The sequence below is a fragment of the Callospermophilus lateralis genome, chromosome 1 (genome assembly GCF_048772815.1).
Source record: "Callospermophilus lateralis isolate mCalLat2 chromosome 1, mCalLat2.hap1, whole genome shotgun sequence".
NCBI lineage: Eukaryota > Metazoa > Chordata > Mammalia > Rodentia > Sciuridae > Callospermophilus > Callospermophilus lateralis.
The window spans coordinates 12400958-12424312 of NC_135305.1; the positions used below are offsets into that span (position 1 = coordinate 12400958).

At 44.2% G+C, this 23355-nt stretch overlaps 1 protein-coding gene across 4 annotated transcripts in view; it reads right to left on the reverse strand.

The window, feature by feature from the left end:
- Positions 1-1764: 1764 nt before the first annotated feature.
- Clcn1 (chloride voltage-gated channel 1) overlaps positions 1765-23355 on the reverse strand; it is a 30841-nt gene continuing 9250 nt past the window's right edge. For 2 of the 4 annotated variants that reach the window (XM_076832405.1, XM_076832421.1), the window contains 16 exons: positions 20247-20372; positions 19867-19951; positions 19537-19638; positions 19150-19234; positions 18743-18892; positions 13656-13725; positions 13368-13478; positions 10622-10835; positions 10250-10383; positions 7990-8234; positions 7500-7608; positions 7146-7225; positions 6889-6927; positions 3198-3302; positions 3029-3115; positions 1765-2458 (listed from right to left, as the gene is read on the reverse strand). In XM_076832405.1, coding sequence (XP_076688520.1) covers positions 2087-2458; positions 3029-3115; positions 3198-3302; positions 6889-6927; positions 7146-7225; positions 7500-7608; positions 7990-8234; positions 10250-10383; positions 10622-10835; positions 13368-13478; positions 13656-13725; positions 18743-18892; positions 19150-19234; positions 19537-19638; positions 19867-19951; positions 20247-20372 — 2114 coding nt within the window. In that variant the 3' untranslated portion in view covers positions 1765-2086. Of the gene's footprint in view, positions 2459-3028; positions 3116-3197; positions 3303-5894; positions 6613-6888; positions 6928-7145; positions 7226-7499; positions 7609-7989; positions 8235-10249; positions 10384-10621; positions 10836-13367; positions 13479-13655; positions 13726-18742; positions 18893-19149; positions 19235-19536; positions 19639-19866; positions 19952-20246; positions 20373-23355 lie in introns of those variants that run through there. The other 2 variants (XM_076832414.1, XM_076832429.1) reach the window with 2 other exon arrangements.

A 23355-nucleotide genomic window follows, 5' to 3' on the forward strand; every position in this document is an offset into this window, starting at 1 on the left:
GGTGCTGCCACATCACGGCAGAGTCAGGTTGCGTCTGCCTTTAGCTAGGCACTCCACCCCGCTTCAAGAGGGAGAAGACCTGAGGAGCTGACCTGGGACCACTTTGGACTCTTCTGGAGGGAGGGACTGCCTCTCTGGTGCTGGGGGCAGGGTGCATGGGGGTTTGCTTCTAGCCTATTTTAAGGGGTGGGGTGGGGCATGTGCAGGAAAAGTCTGGGGGGGTGGGGAAGGGTCGCTTTTCCTTTGGGGTTAAAGGCTGTGCGGCACGTTTTACAGCAGCTCTGGAGCAGAGCTGTTTTTATATTCTTGTGAATGAAATTGCTCTTGCTAAATAATTTTTTTAGGGGGGGTGCACTTTCATTTTCAACTGAATTTATTAAATGAAAATCCGAACCTTCCATTCCTCCCCTTCCATTGTCCCCTCCACCCCCTCCCCACCTTCCTTCTTATCCTCTTGCTAAGGAGGGGATCTTGAGGGTGGATTCATTATCTTACCCTTGCACCCACCCGTACATCCCACACTGTCTTCCAGGTCTGAGACATCTCCATTTTCATGGCCAGTCTTAGCATGTTTTCTTAATGTGACCTTCTCACCCAGGCCCAAGAGAGATTCTATGACATATATTACAGAGAGAATTCTATATAAATATATAAATATTATAGATTATATACACACGGGCATGGGCTTGGATGCCCATTGCCAATCTCCCTACCCAGGCTCAGCGTCTGTCCCTTGGCCTGGGGAGGTGGAAGGGATGCCACGAGGCTGGAGAAGGCCAGAGCCTGTGTTCAACTACACTAAACAGACTGTGGTGGTACCCTCTGACTTCAAGTGTCTTATTTGGGGGATGGAAGAGACCGGGCACAGGGGAGGGGCAGGAGGAGAATGCTGGGGAGAGGACACAACTGCAGAACTAAATAAGGTAGGCAGGGAGGGAGGGTAAGGAGCCATGCCCTGGGGTGAGGAGCGGAGGTTCTGGATGCTTGGCGCACCCGGCATCTCTTTTAGGAAGGCAGGCTAAGGCATGCTCCACAGCCAAGGAGGAGGATGTGACTGCCCGAAGAGTGGGAAGCACTAAAACAGCCTGCCATCTTCAGGGTGCCCTTGAACTCCACACCCCTAGAAGAATCCAAGGAGCTGGTCTAAGAGGGGGCCAAGGATGTCAGAGACACCCCAGCCTTTTGTTCTTAGCAGCAGCTCTAGCAGAGGGTTCTAGGGGAGAGATGACCCTTGTCAGGACAGGCCAATCACTATAGTGGGGTAAGGGAAGATCCATTTTGTAGGGAGGAACCTGGAAACAGAGGGCAACAAGGAAATAGGGCCTTCTGCTAGAGGGAGTCAGGCAATACCATGGAGCCAACCATGTTATTTGACAGTAAGATACCTGCCCCTTCCATGTGGACCCTTTAGCAACCTTTTCCAGGCATCTGCCCTTGATGGTCTTTTGACACTTTTAACTCACTGCTTGAAGCAGGGGACAGAGGAAGGGAGGTGTGGTTGGCCTTTCCTGCCCTAGCAATGACCCTAGAGATAGGCAGTGGATAGGATCTGGTGGCACATGGTTGGAGTAGATGTGTGCAAGCTGGGGCTTCCAGAGAAGCAGCTGTGGACAGTCTGAAGACACATTCTGGGGTGATCTGTCCACAAGGCCAGGAGGTAGTCCTATCTCCCTCTCCAATATGGCTCTTGCAAGGCCACCATCATTCTGGGCCATTGCTTTGTCTCCTGCTTTGGAAACAAAAGGAAAAGCAAGACCAGGAAGGTGCCGGGACAAAAGCACTGGGGAATTGGAAGGTGGTGAGGGGAGGCAGGGACCCCATCCATACAACAGGAAACCCCAGGAAGACCCATGGGATATCAGGGGACCTTCCTGGGGATTAGAAACACCTGCCTGGGAATGGAGAAGTGTCTGAATAATTGACCCAAACTCTTCCCTGCCCCAGTTCCAACTCCTCCTTTAAGAACATCACATTTTAAAATTTCTGGGAGGGGCAAAATACAGGTGTCCCTTCAGGACATTCTGCCCACACAAGTCCACCCTCTGGCGTGGGCCTCTCAGCAGTGGCTCGAGGGCCTGGAAGGTGGTCAAAGGATCAGTTCATCTTCATCCTCCTCATCCGTGGATCGCAGACTGGGGCCCTGCAAGATGTCAGCCAGCTCCTCTTCTGGTCCTGGGCTCTCCACCAGCTCCAGCTCCTCTAGCTCACCCTCTGCTTTGGCTAAGGCCATGGGGCGAGGGGTCTCTGGGGATGGGGGTGGCACAGGAGTCTCTGGGGAGGCAGGAGCCACATCCCCAGCTCCAAGGACTCCAGCTCCATCCTCGGGCAGGCTCCAGCCCTCTGCAGGAGGCGGGGGTCCCCCAGGGCTCTTTCGAGTTGAAGTTGTGTTCCGGAAGCTGGCAAGGGGAGGGCGGAGCTGCACCCCAGATTTGGTGTGGCCCTCAATAGCCTTCTGTAGCTGGTGAGGAGTAGGAAAGGGAAAGATGAGGGCAGTAGGGGAGAGACAGGTGAGAACAGACACAGACACACAAAAGGAAACAGTAATGGGAAAGAAACAGAGGGGCAGGGAAGGAGAAGTGGAGAGACAGACAACAGGAACAAAGGAAGGAGACAAGGAGGAGACAAGAGCATGACTGACAGCTCTGCCTGCAGAGCGGCAGTGACTCTCCAGCTCCCCTGACTCAGGCCCTCTGTTGACCCTTCCTTCCTAGTGACTTTCTTAATCTCATCCACCTACCTCTTTCCCTCCCATGGCACACTCTTTGAAATGTGACTCAAGCCATCAGTGGAAGGTGATGTGGGGTCTCACCTGACATGCAGAATCCTGCCACCTTTGCAACTGTAGCCATGATAGGCTTTGTACCTCCCACTGGTTGCTCCCCCTACTTCCTCCAGTCTCTGAGTGAGAAATGGAGAAACCTAGAAGGACTTCCAAGACATCAATACCATCCCTTCCTCACTCGTACCCCCTTGCCCTATGCACATCTGCCCCTCTGCTCCTCATGGGGGACCCATCATTGTCCATTACCTCTTCCAGTGCCAGGACACCTCTGAGCTTTCCCATGCTGGTCACGTAAGCAAGATGGAGGCCGAGAAGCGAGAAGAGGGTGTGAGTCTGAGTGGGGAGAGCACAGGTCAGTGCACCCCGCACATCTGCCTGTCCTCCCTACAGCCCTGAGCAGTCAGCAAGGCCTTGCCTTGTGCAGGGTCGTTTGCTCCACCAGCTGGAAGGGAGACTGGTCGATACAGCAGCAATCGAAACAGACAGGCTGGCTCAGCTGCTCCTGCTCCCAGGCTTCAATCTGTCAGGCAGAGTAGACCATCACCAATATCATAGAGGCCCAGCTTTGACCCGAACTAGCCTCCTTGTCCCTGCTCAGAACCCTGAAACACAGGTGAACCACTACTGACCCTTGTTCCCAGAGGACAGTGCCTCTTTCTCTCTCTCATCAGGCCCTAGGCCCACCCTGCACTCTTGGATACCAAGAAAAGGGTTCCTTCTTCTAGTCTCCCAAGCCCTCATCCATGGGACCCCAAACACTGACTTCCGACCTGTCTTTCCAACCTTATTTTCCACTATTCCCATAGACCCCCTGCTCCAATCAACCCAATCGCTTTCTGTTCTTCAAATGCACCTTCTGGTTGTCTTTGCTGTTCTCACCACCTGGATTCCGGCACCAACCCCCTCCCCACATCATGTCATTCCTAACTTTCCCAGCCAGACGTACTTTCCTTCTTTTTCTTCCCTGTGGAGCTCTGCAAGTCTTTCCTTTTCAGAAGTGGCATTGGTTATGCTCGCCCTTGCCTGGCGTTTGTCTTTCCTCTGCCTACCAGACACCTGCTCCTTGATAATGTTGTGTGCACCCATTGCTATATACATGAAGAAATTAGCACAGCAACCTCTGATGAAGTCAGTCACGCTGAATATGTGTTGAATTTGAGCAGACTGGCATCTCATGGCACTCACTTGAGGAAAGCTGGTTTTAGTTTGTCAGTTTTTGAGTTTGGTCTATGATAGGAACATTGAGGCACAAAGGCCAGTATAATAATCCTTTTTTGTTTTTAAATTGGGGATCAAATGCAGAGCTTAAAGATGCTAGACAAGCACTCTACCTCAGAGCTACATCTTCAGTCCTTTTTACTTTTTATTTTGGGTCTTGCTAAATTGCCTAGGCTGGCCTCAAACTCGCAATACTCCTGCCTCAGCTGCCTGAGCTAAGGGTTACTGGCATTCTAGCCTGGCTCCAGCAATTCTCTTGACATTAGATAAACACATTGGAAACTCCAAGATTACAAACGAACCATTATGTCATAAAAGGACCTAAGAGTTTCTAAAATTGTTCTTCAGTCTGTATTCTCTGAGTGATGTAGTGCTTTACCTACTTATTTCCCTTTTTGTCCAAATCTGTACCTCTAAGCTTCAGAGAATAACAACAAAGGCTGTCACTGGATTCTAGGGTCTAGTGTGTGGCCCACAGAGAGGCTCCCTCCATCTGTCCTTTCCTGAGGCTCCTGGACAGTGACAGTCATGCCTCCTTAAACTCCTGAATAAAGTTCCTACAAGGTTTAACCAGCACTCAGCACAGGATGGACGAGCACTTAGCAGGACTGCTGCAGGCAGGATATATTACAGGATGGATAGGGTGGGTCCTGTCCTCTTCCATGATAATTTCTGGCCTGCTCAGCTTCCTTTTTTGCCTCTCCAGCAGCAGTAATACACGCACTTCCTCTGTGCCAAGAATCATTCTAATTGCTTTACGTGTCTTAGCTCACTGAATGCTCCCCCACAACCCTATCTTCATCTTCACGTTGCAGATGAGGAGGCAGAGGCACACAGTGCCCAAGACTCCACAGTCAGCAATGGGTGGAGCCCGGCTTCTAGAACTGTGTGCTGACCAAGGTACAGCCCCTGATTCTGTGTAAAGGGAAGAGGATGCTGCTGTAGGGTCTTGCAAAAAGCTCAGGACCAGTTAGAAACCAGACCTCTAACTGTGTATACTCTAAACAGAATATGCAGAATTGCTGGGACATTGAATGAATTCTTACCATATTGAATTATTTTCATAATTCCTTTAGTTCCCTTATATTTATTTGTCAATACCAACATCTTGATATTGTCAAGGTTGTCATCTCATCTGATTTGATCTGAGAAATGTGTTCAAAATATCCTGAATTTGTACCTTATCTTTCCAAAATACCTCCATAACTTGTCACATGGGAGTGGGTAGTTTCTTAAAGTTTTCCTTGGGAAAGACAAGCTAGAAATATATGATCTATCTTCTTTTTATGTCTGGCTGAACTTTATTTCCAACAATCATTAAAAAGCCATATTGATCAGCTGGGCATGGTGGTGCATGCTTGTAACGTCAGTGACTCTGAAGGCTGAGGCAGGAGGACCAGGAGTTCAAAACCAACCTCAGCAATGACGAGGCACTAAGCAACTCAGTGAAACCCTGTCTCTAAATAGAATACAAAATAGGGCTGGGGATATGCTTTAGTGGTCAAGTGCCCCTGAGTTCAATCCTCAATATAAGGAAAAAAAAAAAAAAGGCCACATTGATCAAATTAGCTGTCTTTCATTAATTAATTAATTAATTTACTATGATACAGGAAATTGAGCCCAGGGGCACTTTACTACTGAGCCACATCCTCTTTTTTTTTTTTTTTTTCTTTTCTTTTAAAACTTTGAGGAAGGGTCTCACTAAGTTGCTGAGGCTAGCCTCAAATTTGTAATCCTCCTTCCTCAGCCTATAGGGCCATTGGGATTATAGCCATGTGCCACCACATCCAGCTCTGGTTTTCACTTTTTGGTACAATAAAAGCATATGTATTTATATTATCGGATTTAGGAACATAACAAAATACTCCTAAAATTCAGTCATAACCCATCTGATTCCTTTTTGTGTCCCAAGGAAGATTTCCTCTCTTGCCTCTGTGATCATCTATTTAACTTTTCCGCAAGTCATGTAGCAGAAGGGCGTGTGTTTGGAGGAGTGGCAGGGGAGAAAGGGAAGGTTTCTTTTCTTTCTTCCCACCAACCCACAACCTCCTCCTCTGAGCCTGCAGTACTTCTGATATGCAGCACATACTCATTGTGGATGTCCAATAAGATGTTTATTTTAAAATAGAACCCACCATGGCCTTTTGTCAGCTACCCACTTTAAAAGCTCTGCCTCTTCAGGATTTGCAGCCAGCCTGTACTCTTCTATGCTACACGGAATAGTTGCTAATGGATTTTTTTGCTCCTCTACAACCCCTAGGGCCTGTTTTGATCAGGCTCCCAACCACTGCTCCACATTCTGTTCTCTCCTCACAAACAAGCAGTCAGTATTGGGTTTTCTCTGGAGGACCTGGTAACTGCCTCTTTAGGAGATAGGCACCTGTCCCCACACATGATTTGTCTTCCATTTGCAGATCCCAGACTCACTGTCTGACAGTTTCAGGGCCTGATGGGTCTAGTACCGTATCCATCACCAGGGCAGATTCATCCATGATAGTTTTGATGTGGTTCTTCTCCATCCTTGCGGTTAGAGCTGGATCCATGGTGCCATTTTACTTCAGTTAAGTGCCACCCTTCTGAATGGCCTTTGCTTGGTCTAGAATGTCCCTTAACTCCAGAAGATTCAAGGCTCATCTTAGTACCATGGCCCCATCTTCCCACAGAGGCTCAGAACTTTAACAATTCTGTTCCTCAGAGAATACTGTTGGGCCCATCACATGCTCCCTACTCTCCACAATTTAACCTTACTCCCACCTCTCAAAATGCTTCCTGTCTAGGAAGCATTGTTTTATTCTTAACAATAACACAATGAAGAAAGTAGGGAAAAAATCATCAATACCTCCATGGGGCAGAACAATCCACCCAAGGTTCCATTTTCTCTTACTTACCTCTTCAGGTGACATGTTATCCACCAAATCTGTTGAATCCTAGAGAAGAAAGACATGAGTCAAGGTCTTTTTCTTCTCACACTAGCAACAGTTTCCCATGAAGCAGGAGTCATCTCTTCCTGGCCACGGCCACAGAAACCTCCTTTCCAAGTCATCTTCCCTGCAGGCATCTCTACCCCTGTTTATGGACCATAGTTTCCCACTTCTCAAAGACAAGATCCCTTTCCCCTAGTCCCTGTGAACACATCTCCTCTTACCTGGGTTGTTTTCTTTTTTGCAGGGCGAGCTCTGCCCAGCAAGCAGCCTAGCAGGCAATGGAAGATGGAGAATCTTTGACCTGAAAGGAGTGGTGCATAGAGAGAGGAAATGGTCAGGGGCTTCTGAGCGGTCCCTGACATTTTGTCACCAAAAGACTGTACTTCCCAGGTGCCTCATTTCTGTAGACACGTCTCTTCCACCTCTGCCCCTGGGGGCAGTAATACGGAAAATTGGGCAATAAGACCTCCTCCCGCCATCACCAGTCGCATACCTCCTTATAGGAGTAGGCCTTAGGTGGTGAGCTCAGACTCAACCCAAGGCCTGAGTTAGGGGGTATGCTAGGAGGTCTTCACCTGCAGGTTCGGGGGCTTCCAGTGACTGCTTGTGGCTGGGCAGGGGTCCATTGGGCTCTTCAGGGGCGGATGGAGCAGCAGGAAAGGGGGGAGGAGGAGGAGGAGGCAGCTGAAAGAAATATCAAAAATTCTCAGCCTCACAGAAGAGGCCTCCCTGCCTTTCCCAGCGGGTGTCCTGGGAAATCTTAACTTTTCCTCCCCGTGGCTCAGGTTCCCGCATCCCTTTGAATTCCCATCGACAGTCACCTACAACCTTATCTCCTTCAGGGACTGGACTCAGAGGACTGCCTTTATTTCACCCAATCCAGAATTCTGGCTTTCTCAGTCATCCATCCACATTTGGTCTCCCATCTCCTAGTTTCCCTGCACCTGTCACGGTCCAGCCCAGCCATCGCCAAACGGTGGAGATGTCGCTAGCGACCCCTGCCGACAACTTTCTTTCCCTTCGCCCCCTCGGTCCGGCTCCCCCTGGCCCTTCCAGGCTCATCACCTCGGTCTTCCCCGAGAGGTCCTCGTCTTCATCCTCATCCACAAAGGCGAAGGACTCGGGCCGCCCCAGGGGCGCGCCTCCAGGGAGTCCCTCCCCTGCCAGCCGCGCCTTGCCGTCGTAGGGCAGCTCGGACAGCTTCCGCGCCATGTCCTGGGCAGCTCGCAGCCTCCGCTCCGGACAAAGGTGGCGCTGCAGGAGCGACTGCAGCTCTGAGCGCTCCACGGAGCCCAGCAGGATCATTGAATCTGGGGGGAACCCACGCTCAGCCTGGGGGCTGCTCCGGACTCTGCTCGGCCACCTGGCACAACTAAGCCAGGGGAGCAGAAACCCAGTGTCTGCTTTTTTTTTTTTTTTTTTTTTTCCCTCTGCAGCCCTCTCTTTCTAAAAACTCATTTCAAAAATCCTCCAGGGTTGACCTCACTCCATCCCTTCTACTTCACACATTTAGCACTTACAGGCCCAATTGGTATCACATCAATTGGTGCTAAAGTGTACTTATTTGGATGCTGCCCTCATATAGAATGTTTGCAAACAGAGGAGCTCAGTATTAAAATGGATCCATCAACCCTGTCCAATAGAATGATCTGTGAAAAGTCATTCAAACGGGCTATGACCTGAGCACACTTTGAAAGAAGTACAAACAATACAAGCAGCGTCTTCTGCCCTGGAAGAAGGGAAAGGAGGACACTGCCTTTCACATTTGACATGTCATCACTTAAACTGGGTCCTTCTAGACATAAATAAATGCCTACTTTTTCTGGAAAGGTCAGGATATGTTTACAGAAATTCTGCTATAATAATTAACATTTTCATTAAGTTTTAAGGTCATAAAATTGTAGCCGTGTTACTGAGATGAATTGTGCTCTCAGTCATTACAGTGAAAATCCTGCACCTCATGGGCTATACCTTTACACCGAGATCCATTGCTTTATAACATAATAGAACCTGCCTTAGTTTAGAGAAAATGTCTAAATTGAGAAATTTGGATATTCTGATTATTTGAAATCAGAACTAACAATCTTAATGGCTCCAAATAGCTCCACCTGATGTTTCTCTATCGCATAATTTAAAAACTCACTAGAGAAGTATTTATTGAATATCCAGTAAATATTTAGGACAAGGCATGCTGGAAAGACAGAAGCTATAGCTTGTCTTCCTCACTATTCCTTAAAGGTAGACACTATTCTACCTTTAAGGAATAGTGAGGAAGACAAGGCATAAATATATAAACCACAATAAAATAATACAAAGTAGGATGAGCTACCAAATCTGGGCAAGAGGTATGGTGAGGGAAGAGAAATGTGAAGTCACCGTTTACTAAAACCATTCATTCCTCCCTAGGGAACAATTTCATCTCTTCCTTAAGTTGAACATTAAAGAACAGGTGTGATTTAGTTAAGTAGTAAAAGGCTATGATTCTCACTATTCATGTATTTCCTATTTGTGAATTCACCTACTCCCTAAAGTACATTTGTAACCCTATATCAGTATTAGAGGTGCTTTTGCTGTAATTCACAGACACATACAGAGGAACAAAATATTTAAGTTTCCCAATGCTCATGTCCCCATCTGGGGTTGAACAAAATAGGGCTTAGCTTTCTCCTTTCAGCATGAGTATTGTAAATAAGGATTCTTTTTGCAAGCTTCTTAAAGCCATGATTTTTGCATCTTCAAGCTTTGTGTTGGTGATTTTGCTGTTTAAAATGGCCCCCAAACGCAATGCCATGGTGCTGAAGTGCTGTCTAGTGTTCCTAAGCACAAGGAGGCTGGGATATGCCTTACGGAGAAAGTATGTGTGTTAGGGTAAGCTTCGTTCGGGAATGATTACAGTGCTGTTGCCACAAGTTAAATGTTAATAAATAACAAATACCTATTAAATAAAGCACCTTTAAACAGGAACACATATAATATAAGTTTATATGCTGATTAGTTGACAAAATACTGACCAGAGTCTCTAAGGAACCTATTGCCATGTTTCCCCTAGGGGCAATTGTTCAGTATAGTGCTCACTAATTCTGGGTTCATGGTGACTTTAAGAACAGAAAGAAGTGCCTCCAACAATAAGAATCAACTGTATTATTTAACTGGATTTTTGACCACTTCCTCACTGACCTTTTCCTCTAGGAAGATCAAGATCCCTATGAGTCCAGGCTGGGCCTTCCACAGCAGGAGGGTGGCTGTATAGGCAACCACCTCTGCCTCTGTACAACCCCAGTTTAGGTCATCAGCTCAGAAGTCTGCTTCTTTCCTTCCCACTAACCTTTTGAATCCACCAGTGGTAAAGTCTTGACCGTGGTTGTCTGGAGCAGGTATCGCAATTCCCCGTATGTGCAAGAAGCAGAAACAAACTTCACATCACGAACCATGATGTCTTCAACGAAGATTGTAAATTTGCTATGGAGGGAGAAAGCAGGGTGGGTTGGCCCCCACACACATGCCTATGCCTTTGCTGTCCCTTCCATTCCTCCCTTGAGGTTTGCCATGCACTAGTCACTCACAGTATTTATTAGTACATGGAAACACAAATATAATTAAAAACAGTGCTTCCCAACATTGACCCTGATCTCCATCTCAACCTCAGAGCCCCATCTCCCTCATCAAATCTGTGCTAATTCCAGGTAGTGTCCCTGACCTGAGCTGGTTCCAACCAAGGTCAGGCAGGTAGGGTAGCTTCTTGACCTGGATGATGCTGTCATAGAGGGAGGGCTGCAGGCTCTGAGCCACCATGTTGGCCAAGATAACAGCTACCATCATGGGTAGGATGTGAGCAATTTGACCAGTTAACTCAAAGCAAATCACAGCTGTGGAAACTGTGTGGGACACGGCACCCGTCAGCGCTGCTGCTCCTAGAATGACATGGGAAAGGATCAGTAGGTTAAGGCAGCCATGGTTGGCAAGGACACTTGGGGATGTGATGTGAATTATACAGAATGAGAGATGGGACCTTGGCAGTGCCAACATTCCTGAGATAACAGTTTGTCAAGTGTAGAGCTAGAATGCATACCTGTTAGAAATCCATCCTTTAGATCTTGTTGTGTAATCTTCAGTAAGTCACAAAATCTTTTTGTGTGCCAAGATTTTAATTTACAAGATGAAGGTAGTAATGTTTAATCTATTCTTTGTTTTTGTAAGTTTGAATCTTTTTTTTTTTTTTGATACTGAGGATTCATCTCAAGGGCACTCAACCACTGAGCTACATCCCCAGCCCAAGCCCAATTTTGTATTTTATTTGGAGACAAGGTCTCACTGAGTTGCTCAGCAACTCACTTGCTGAAGTTGGCTTTGAACTCATGATCCTTCTGTCTCAGCCTTCTGAGCCACTTGGATTACAGGTGTGTGCCATCATGTCCTGAGAAAGTTTGGATAATTTTTAACTGAGCACTTTATTTTTCAATTTTATATATGTATGTATGTATGTATGTATGTATCTATCTATCTATCAATCATACCTGAGGTGTTTTGCCACTGAGCTATATTTCCAGCCCTTTTAAAATTTTGAACTAATTTTTTATCCTCTAGAGTTGCTGATATGATAGGCGTATACCATTGCACCCAGCTCCATAATTGGTTTTTAAAATACTATGTTAAGCTGGGTGCTGTGGCATACACCTATACTCCCAGAAACTCTGGAGGCTGATGCAGAAGGATCACAAGTTCAAAACTAGTCTCATATCTTAGCAAGTCCATATCTCAAAATAAAATAAAAAGGGCTGGGGTGTGGCTGGGTGGTAGAGTGTTCCTGGGTTCAATCCCCAGTACCAGAAAAAAAATTCTGTAATAAAATCATGATGGTATTTTACCATGGGCCTTGATGCCAACAATTAATGAAAAACCCAAGAATCGTTCTGTGGACTTGGAGCAATGAGACCTGATCAGATCCTGATTTTATGCCTCAACTGTATGAACAGAGATTAATTTCTCTGTAATCACATGCTCTCACCTGTATAGTGAAAGCATCCTTAAATGATTTCTAAAGCTGTTGCCGATTCAAAAATCTTATGATTCTATGAATCTATCTTGCTTAATTTTTTAAGTTGTTTTTCCTCAATCCAAATAGTCCCTCCTGCACTGACTACATTTTTTACTTAAATATAAATATTAGATAGCCTAAGGTAAAATGTTGGGATGGTATATGTGAAAATGGAACAAGAAAAAGTCACAGAGGGAAATATTGGGAGGAATGACACTACTGGGTGATGCGTCCAACATACTTCAGAACATTGTCTATCACAGGACACATAAACCGGGAAATGTCCACCAGGGAGGATGGGGAGGGACACCTGAGAGACATGAAGATAAAGGATAAGAATAGTTGACTCTAAGGGATGAGTGGGTAAAGAAAATGTGGTGTATGTACACAATGGAGTTTTATTCAGCCATAAACAAAAAATGAAAGTATATCATTTGCAGGAAAATGGAGGAATTAGAGACCATTATGTTAAGCGAAATAAGCCAGACTCAGAAGGTCAAGGGTCATGTGTTTTTCTCTCATGTGGAAACTAGAGAGGAAAAAGGAACAGAAAGGTGGAGGAGGGAATCTCACAAAAATTGAAGGGAAATCAGTAAAATAGAGGAAAAAGAACCAGGGGGAGGGAGAAGGGGAGAGAAAAAGGAAATATGGGGAAGGATATTGGCCAAATTATAATGTGCGAATGTGTGACTACGTAATAACAAGTCTCACCATGGTGTATAACTATAATGTACCAATAAACAGTATGGGAAAAAAAAAGAATCCTTGACTCTGAGTGACAAAGGAAGACATTATAATGAGACTGGGAGCAAGGTACTACATGAGCCACAAAGCTGGTTGGTGCTTCTGGATTTGGGTGAAGAGGGGAGGGTGGGAAAATGCATGATGATCCTGGGGATTATATCAGTCACTTTGATGGCTCCATCCCAGAAGTCACTTCAGAGTAAAGGAACTAAGGCTCAGGCAGCTTTCTCCATGACTGTCCAGGTAACAAGTAGCAGGGAGAACCTAGAGTTCATGTCTCTCAGCTGTCGCCCCTGTGTCCTTAGTCCTTATTAACATTAGCCCCTTTCAGGTGGAGTTTACCAGAGCCAGTCTCTGCTTTATTGGTTCCATGATTCTTAGGAAGGAAAGAAAAAAAAACCCTCACTGAATATGCAGACAGGATCCAAGATGTTTCACATTTAGTCCCCATTATCCCTCATCCACATGAGGAAACTAAGGCCTGCAGAAGTATAATAGGAGCTGGTGTCAGAGCCAAGGGTTGGTTATTTGCAGAGAAGTTGAATTAGATGGCCTCAAATTGAAACCATATTGTGTACATTGCAATGAAAACGTATTCGGAGAGTTTGATTGTGGGAGTTTGAGGTACCCAATGTTTGTTACCAGAGGATGGGAAGTTTCTCACCAATAACTGCATAGCCCCCAGGAAGGATCTTGTAGATGATGTCATCAAATAAGATACCTTCAGGGAACAGCATGGCCATTATCTCTCCTACCAATCTTCCAAATGCGGCTCCTAGTGGGAAGATAAAAGAAGGAACTTGCTGTGAAATCCAAGTTCTTTATTCTCTCTGTTTTCAGGATAATCTCTCATGAGTGTTAAGGGCAAATACAAACTTCCAGCATCTCAGGTTCTTTCTTGATTCTCAGAACCCTAGATTGCAGCTACCAGTTTGATGCCATCAGAACTTACCTAGCACAAACACAGGCATGAAGCCTCCACAAGGTATGGGCATAGTGGTGGCCACGATGGACATCCAAAACTAGGGTAACAAAGAAGTATTAGAATCCCCTTTCAACTCTGCCCAACACACACATTCACACACACACTCTCACTCCTTGTGGTCCTTCCGACCTCAAGAGTCATCACAGAAATCCAGGGACAGCTAATCCTCTGGAAGCCATCTTGCCTGCCATCTTTTCTACAAAACCCAAAACTTGGTACTTTTGGGATGAGGGATCACAAAAGACAACAGGATAAGAAAGTTCCTGCAGAGGGCTAAACTAAATCCCTCCTACTTTGAATGACTGTTTCCCTTTTGGCAATCTGTAATCAGGAATAGAGCCCCATAGGACCCCCCTTTCAAGCCCCAAAGACCCTGAGCCCACTGTACTCACTTAACCCAGACAGTTCACCTCTAGAGCAGCCTGAAACTCTTAAAGCTAGATTTATTTTCCTGGTCAGGTAATGTTTCTGAAAAGGAGCACCAGCTCTAACTGGGAAGCACTTAAGTACTAGTGACTTATTGCGTAATGAATTTAGCTTCCATGTGTCTTTACAAAGCCCCCCATATGGCGAACCTCACAGAGAAACCTGAAAGGAAGACTGTTTGGCCTGAGCTATTTGCTTTGAAAAATTAGATCTGGGGACGGGGATGTTTTTCAGTGATGGAAAATGTGCTTAGCATATGTGAGGTCTTGGCTTTGTCCCCCACCACGCACACAAAAAAAATCAACCTGTCCTGAATGTGCTGAAAGGATGAAGCAAGAGCCCAATTAGGCAGCCAATACAATAGAAAAGATCTCCAAGGTCAACTTCATAAGGTAGTATTCCAAAAGAAATTGGGACAATTTTAGCTAAAGCAGTATGCACATTCTAAGGCAAAGAATACAAATGAACTGAGAAACAGAATGAAAAGAAAATAGTGGTTGAACATTTGAAATATCTGCAGAAGAAATAAAGGCATGAGACTAATATAATAACTCAGCAACAGGTTTATGATTGCTTCCAAAATAAGTAAGCCAATTCTAGATAAGGATCTCAAACTAATTAGGTGCAAGATGGTAACAGCTAAAGGTCAAAACAAACTGCCATGATTAAAGGATTCACATTTTTTAAATTGCTCCAACTGCACTGCAAACTAATGAGAAATAAAATTTTTAATCTTCTGGACCTTAGAAAGACTTCCCACCAGTCAAGGCTGAATTGAAGAGACAGTAACGAAGACTCTGAAGAAGCATCATCCCAGAAGCTCTGAGATGATGCTTAAAAAAGTGTGTTTTGTGAGATGAGACAAAACATACACTTTTTTAAAAAATATTTTTTTAGTTGTTGATGGACCTTTATTTTACTCATTTATTTATATGCAGTGCTGAGAATTGAACCCAGTGCCTCACACATGTGAGGCAAGCACTCTACCACTGAGCCATGACCCCAGCCCAAAACACACTTTTTCATGGCAGAATATGTCTATTTAAAACAGTTGAGAACCATAAAGTTAATTGCGCAAAATGAAGAAAATATACACTGAGAATTCCTTTGGGGTAGAGAATGCATCTTGTGATTGCCTTCTCTCACTGGCACAGTGCTCTGTGAAAATTGGCAGGATGGAGGTAGGAAGGAAGGAAAGATGATAGGCTGGTCAAACAGTGTTCATATAAAGCAGAAAAACTATTGGAGCTGAGTCACTAAAATACCTAACAGAGTGATGCTCATCCAGGGGCACTTATATAAAATGCAATAACAAGACCCGGCTGGAGGCCATGCATCAGACTATCTGGAGACAAGATTCTAGGTAATTGTAGCTTAAGCTTCTTAAATTATTATGACATTTAATAGTTTGAGACCTCTTGAATTATCATGAACATCTTTTTGGAATAAGTACAACAACACCACAGGGATTTTGAAGGCTCAGTTTAAGCCAAAAGCTCCAGTAATACCGATAATCGATGACTGATATGTCTGATTTCAGAGGATGAACTAGATTATCCTCCAAGATATGCATAAGAACACGTTCAGGATTGGGGGGCAGGACTCTGAAGTTATCAACCTCCATAGCATAAAGAATGACATGAGATTAGCAAGACTTTTTTTAGCTATTGACACATGAAAGAAAAGATCCAGAAGTGATGTGGAACACAACTCCCAAGACTTTAATCACCAATTACAGAGAACTACCGCAGATGCCACTGCATATAGACTCTTCGTGAGACAGAGTGATATATGATCAGGCAGAAAGAATTCTACAGAGAACATAATGTTCTCAGGCTACGCTGCAAACATATTGATAGTAGGTAGTAAAGTTAGACTTATTTAAAGGGAAATCGAGAAGCTGGAATCACATTCATAATCATTTGACTTATAACACAATGATACTTTCCATGGTTCAAGATGGAGAAAGGTAAAAATTCCCTTCCTCAAAATTATGAAAGAGCTGAACTAAGAACTCCACTTGTTTGTATGACACTGCCAGAAGTCCACAGGCACTAAATTTTAAATCCAACTGTGGAAAAGCAGTTTTATTCACTGCTATGTTTTGCATATGGTGTGAGTGCCCCAAGGTTTCATGGTTTGAAATTTAATTCCCATTGTGTGGTATTAGGAGGGTGGCAACATGACTATGGTGTTTAGAGGTAGGACCTTTTAGAACTGGTTAGGATGAGATAAAGTCATCTAGGTGGAGTCCTCATGATTAATTCCTGGTGGCTTCATAAGACGACAGAGGGAGTACAAGAGACTGAACACTGAGATACATATGTGTGTTCCCTTTTGCCACAAAGCGGTCGTCACCCAATGAAGCCTCTATTCTTTGGTTGTCCAGAACTGGGGGCCTGAAAGAATCTCTTTTCATTACAAAGTAGACTTCCTAGGTATTTCTTTACAGCAATGAAGAACAGACTAATATGATAATTTTTACATTTTAAATTGGCTATGTTTGCTATTTCTCAAACTTTGGAAAAAAAGAAGGGCATGGTTGTGAGTCCAATGATTAGGCAGTGAAAATGCTGGGAAACATCACGGATTTGTAGCAATGAGTGCTTTTATGTTTATAAATATTATAGAATATTATGAGCTTGCTGCAAACTGTTGGACTTGAAATATAGCCCAGGAAGTATGTGCTACTTTTTCTGATACATTTATGATGTAAATATTATCAATAATATTGTGAGAAATTAATTACAGCAATATACAATTGAGGTCTTCTATAGCATCCAAATTGGTTTCTCAAAATAAGTTTTAATCTGTGAAGAGCAATCCAGATACATAACTAGAAATCTGGGGAGGTGGGAGGTGAAGGGAAAATGTTGAAAAATATACAGTATATTGTTTCTATAAAACTTTTCAAAATCTTGACACTTTAACAGTGTATGTAACTCCAAAGTTACAAAGTAACTCAATTTAGAGAGATATCAGAAAAATACAATTGTCATCACTGGACAATAAATTCTGAAATATCATCCAAACTGCAATCCACCTTCTGCAGATGGACTTATAGACTCAATGACCAACATGGTGGGGTGTGGGGGGGTTGGATTTATAATTAGAGAAAACAAACTCTGTAATGAAAGTCTAGAAATCAAATACCTAACAAGATGCTGACAACTTTTTTATAACAAAATTCTTAAATATTTTGAAGAAATAAAGAAGAATTAAATTAGTAAAGTGTGCAAAATATGGAAGTGCACATTTCAAGTGAACTGGGGGAGAACACACACAAATACTGTCTCAAGAAACCTGTAGCGGATCTTGAGAGTATAAGTTACAGAGTGGAAAGACCTGATGTGTGAAATACTTGATACTCGTACTTATAATAAGATCACTGAAAAGCACATTAAAGAAGCAGAAAATAAAACAAGAAAGGATCTTTGAAAATAAGTTTTTTCAACTGCAATTATAAGATTAGCCAAAGATTCAATGATCAAATATTACATGATGGCACATAGCAAGTGTTTAGTAACATTTTTTGAACAAATGAATAAATAAATCTACTGTATTGTAATAACAATATAAATATAACTTAGTGACTTGTGTCCTGGGCAAATATATATTCATAAAATGTTTTAATGAACAAGTTAATAGAAAGGCATTAAAAAACATGAAAGTTCTATATAGGCAGACATACATATGAGAACACTAATATAGAGAGAAAAATGTTGGGTTATTTAAGCAAGACCCAGTGTTAGTAGAAGGATAATCATAGAAAAAGGAAAAGAGGCAATCAGCAGTTGTCTAGATGTCACACCAGGGCTGGAAATTAAAAATGTCTTTGTACAGGGTAATAATTGAGAAGGCTATATATATATAACCTTTGATGGGCAAGTATGAAAAAGAATGGTTATAAAAAAGATCCTAATTGAAGTTAGGAAAAAATGGTTTGAGTTGAAAGAACCTAATAACTTAGCTACCTAAATGAAGAATAATAACATTTATAACAATTATTTATAGTTAGTATTAAAATTAATTTAAATATTTTATCTCTTTTGAAATTCTAGAAAAACGATTACCCATAATCTGGGGAGAAAATCTATGTGCAAATCACCTGAAAAATGAATTATCAGGGCCTGGGGTTGTGGCTCAGTAGTAGAGTGCTTGCCTAGTAAGTGTGAGGCACTGGGTTCAATCCTCAGCACCACATAAAAATAAATAAATAAAATAAAGGTATTGTGTCCATCCACAGTTAAAAAATGTTTTAAAAAAGAATTATCAGTTACATGGAGAATGAAGTACTAATTATCTAATATGTGGGAGGAATTTGGTTAATTAATGCAAGGTTTCTACACAGCCATCTATATTGCTAAGCTCTGTTTACTTGGCTTCTCAGATGCCTTAATAAGAGAACAAGTGGAACCTCTGGAAGGGTGATTATAATTATGTCAAACATCGCGAAATTGATATGAACGGAGCAATTAGCCCAGATCTGGGTTCACTTCTGCAGCTTCTATTGTTTCTTCTGTAAGCTCTGAGAAAGACCAGAGAATTTCTGCCCCCTCTTACCCCATGCAAACCCTGGGTACCTAGATTGAAGACATGTTTACGAGTCTGCAGTGGGGGAGCAGTACCTTCATGATGAAGAAGAGAAAAATGATGATGACCACATTGACTTGGGGGTGAATCCACACAGCTGATCGGCCCAGACTTTCAGGGTCACCTATGTGTTTTACCCACGTATTGTTGTCAAACAAGGTACTGATGGCTTCTCGAGGCATCAGCTGAGGGGAAGAAGCAAAGCAAGCAGGTTCTCCAGGGAGAGACTGTATTTCCTTTTTTACATGGAGAATAAAGAACTCTTTCCCCAGCCTCTCTGTTCAAGGATCCCTTTTTCCCTTTTCCCAGGAGAGTCCACCCATGGGCAAAACTATTTGAACTTCACAGCCTGAGCTGTCTCCTCCCTTCCTGATTGAGGGATCTAGTCCCTGTGCAGCGACCTGACCTCCAACCCCAAACCCCCAGTCTCCCTAGGGCTGACCTCTCCAGCCATGAATTGACCCATTCCTGGTGGAAAGGTGAGCGAGGCGATGACAAAAGTGACAATTCCAGGATATAGCAGGCGGCTGAAAAAGAAACAGAGTTAACCCTCCCCCCAGCCTAGCCACCCATGGTGAATACCACAAGAACTTTGGCAAGCTCAAGTTTCCTGCAGTCCACTCTAGTCTCTCAGGTCTTTCAACAAAGAGCATTCTCTTTGCCAAAAAAAGTAATCATTATAGAGGAGCCCACACAACTTGCCCTTCCCGCAGTATTCCTGCTCCTACACGCCACCTAGAGGCATTTACTGCCTTCTACAAAGAGAAAGGGAGGAACTTGAGAAATCAGAACATTTAATGGGTAGGGCAAGGGAAGGGCAGTGACTCACTGCTTAGCAAGAAACTGGCTGAGGGCCTTGTTCTTTCGGACACCAAGCATGACTTGGCGATGCAGATACACAAATACGGCTCCCAGGAACCCACAGCAAATCCTGAGGGCGTAAGTTATCAGGTTGGAACCTCACAGGCGTGAAACCCTCATCCCTGCAACCCAGCCACTGCAGGGAAACAAACCCCAGACTCCCTCCTTCCCTTCCACCCACCTCCCCGCACAAGCCACACCTCCCCTCGTCCACTGCACCTCCCGGCTTGGTCCCTTCCAATCCATAGCTTCACCCCACACCCTGCTCACCACACCTAGAGCAGTTGGCCCCACTGACCCGATGACAGCAAAGGCTGGGAGCTCCTTCAGGTCAAAGGGGAAGTCCATTCGGAAGTTGGTTCTGAACAGAGCAGTGATGGTGACTGCAGGATGAGAAGGCAGGGTTCCAGTGGGGGTTCCACCACCAGCCAGCTGCGGGGTGGGCCATCAGGGTTCCTGCCCCTTTGCCCCCAGGCTTGATTTCTCCTTTTCTTTGTGATTTCCATTTTTCTATACACAAGCACTCCATAGTTGTACTCCCTACCCCATGACCTAGATCCTTGTTCTATAACCTTGGGCCTGCTTCTAAATTATGCCACCCACTCCTTTCCTAAATTGCCCCCCATGTCCTTTCACCAGCAGCCTTATGTCCCAAGGCCTCCACCCAGGGCCTGTTACCAGCATCCTTGTTCCACACTGCCAGCACGCGGAACACAAAGGCGCTGAATGTGGCTGCAAAGAATCCTCGCCAGTAGTTCCGAACAGCAAAGTAGGTAGAGGTGACCTCGATGCTGAATAGCACTCCTATAGGGACAGGGAAGCGGGGTCAGCAAACACTGCCCCACTGTCCCACTGCCCCACTGCTCCGACATGGGGAGTTTTTGCTGAAACTTAAATCTAAATCTGGGACAGGCCAGTGTAGAAAGGAATGATCTCTTGGTGTTGCAGTTTGCATACCACAGGCCTGCCAGGCTGGAGGAAGAGGTGGGAAATGGATGTCCCCTCTACCCCCAAACCATAAGGCTCAAGTGGCTATGTCCTCCCACCCCTTAGTATGTAGGTTTGAGTAGTATGTAGTTCACAACTATTGAATATCAATAGATGTTTAAAGGCAGTTGAAAACAGTCTGTAGGAAGGTTAAAAGGAGAAAGCTTCTAGGGCAGGTACTCAGCAGAATTGCCAGGCAGAGCTCAGAATTCACTGGGACTCTCTTGACACTGCCTACCTCCAGGCCTGGAGTTTGGAGAAGTAAGAAAAGCAGGAGAGGATTTACACAATTCCAAGAAAAGAAAGAGGACTCATGCAAATTAAAACAAACAAACAAAAATTAACATAGAAATCCTGACTGAAAGGGACCAAAGCAAGGGGGGTAACCAAGGCCTGAAGAAGATTAAAAACAATCATACTTAAGAAAGGTGGGTGGGGTAAAAGGGTAGTAGTCCAATTAGTAGTCCTCATTAGTACTATTTCTGAGAGTAATCACTGGAGTAGAAAATGAAGAGGGGGATCTATAGAATAAGAGTAAGGGGCGTAGAGACTAAGGAAGGAATGCTAATCAGTTTATAAAAACAGCTTTCAAGAGATTCAGAAGAGATAAACCTTTAAACCTATTAAGAGTAAGTGGGTTGGACTTAGTAGTACTCTGTCTCAAGATAAAAAATAAAAAGGAGCTCAGTGGAAGAGCAACCCCAGGTACAAACCCTAATATGAAAATAAATAAATAAGGTTGTTTTTTTTTTTAAGTGGTAGACTTTAATTAGATGCAAAGTAAAACTTGATAACAAAATTAACTAAAACATGGCTAAGTCTCATCTTTAGCAAAAATGAGGAAGGAGACCCAGCATATAATAAGATGAATGGAGATGAGGTTCCAGTGAACATGGCAAGATTTATCCCTTTTCTTCCCACAATGGATGGTTGGTTGTTGGTGTGCCCACAACCCACAAACCTGCCTTCCCCTTTGGACAGTATCACAGATGTTAGGAATTTCTTCTCCCTGTTCCTTATCTATAAGTCGTATCTCTCAGATCCCACAAGGGCCTCTGCCTCCTCTTCTGCAGGGGACAGACAACTGGTTACACTGAGTTAGGTGTGCCCAGGGAATGGAGCCCTACGGTCAGCCCAATGTCACCTCCTCTGGGTAACCACACCAGCTAGATCTTTTCTTCAGGTAAAAACTACCCATTCTCATCTTACTCTCTCCAAATTTGGATTATTACAGTTCTAGTTATTTGTTCAGATTTATGAAACCAGTTTAGTACCTGGCACAAATCAGAGAGGAGTGAGAAACGGTAAGATGAGGAAGGAAGAGAACAGAACAGAGTGAGTGGCCTCTCAGCAGGCGGCACCAGCCCAAGGGGACCTGGGGCAGCTTTGCTGGCCACTCCTGCTGCCTTGCTCTTCAAATCCCATCAGGGGACGCTGATGCCTTTTGCCTAGAGGAGGCGTCCCCACAGTGGGGATCAGGTGGAGCAGGGCTCCCTCCTTTCCTCTGTCAGTAACAAAAGCAAAATCAGCTTTGAGTGGACTCAGTGAAACTTTCCAGCTTATTAATATTTTACAACAATTTTTTGAAATCCTGGGCTTGGTTTTCTTTCCTACAGTGTGGATCTGGGACACTTTCCCTAGCAGTCTATCACTGTATACTCAAGAATGAGAGCTTATTTTAACATTAGCCTGAGCCAAGCACAAAATGTGCTTTTAAAAGGAAACACAGCTTTAAAGAAACAAACAGCTCACCTCTTGGGTCTGGGACACTGCTCTCTTCTACTCTGAATCTTCCTCTATTTTTCTGTGGGTTTCTATGACTCTATCCAACTCAGGGTGTTGTCCTTGGTCTCCCTCTCTTGCTCTCAATTTCACTTTGCCTGCAGTGCCAGCTACACCTACATACCAAGATTAGCAAACCTGTTTTTGGCCCAGTTCCTGGGTTTTGGACTTACCTAGCTAGCTGTCTACTTGGTATTGCTTGGATATGCCACAGGAATGTCAAGTTCAACATACTCAAAGTGATCTTTATCAGCTCCCCAGCTGTTTCACTTCCCATGTCCTCACCTTGGTTACTAATGCCATTGTTTTGCTGCCTTTGCTGGAAATCTCGGTGTCAGCCTAGGCCCCTCCTTTTCTCCTGTCTCTCCAAACCTCACATAAAAGAAATCACCAGGTCACACCCATTTTTCTTTCTACCACTCATATTTATCAACCTCTTCTCAATCTCTTCTACATCTGCCCACTTCAGTCTTTTGTCATCTAGCATTGGGACTATGACAATGGTCTTCTTGTTAATCTTAGATTAATCCTGTTAATCCACAGGCCAATTCTATCCTGCACACATGTGCCAAAGGGATTGGACAGATATGCAAAGCTGGTCATGTCTCTTCCTTCCTCGAAATCCTTCCATGGCTTCAGAGCACTTCCCAAAGTCAGGTCTGTGTGATACAAGTCCCCCAAGACAGTGGCTGCCAAAAGGATTCTGTGGGAAATGTTTCCAGCCACATTTGGGGCATTCACCATGCAAGTCAGCATCTCAGATGCTCAGATGCTCACAACCCTTCCAGTTTTTTTTAAAGAAAAAAACTATATGTTTAACCAAGCATTTTCCAAAGGATTTGGTCTTGAAGCCATTTTTTACCTGTTATATCTATTAACACCACGAAGAACTGTGTTCTATCAAGTAAATTTGGGCCAATCCCAGTTTAGAGAATAAAACCTACCTTCCTGTGCATGGCCTGTGAAGACCTTCAGGTTCTGCCCATTTACCTTTCCAGACTCATTTCTTATTTTCCTT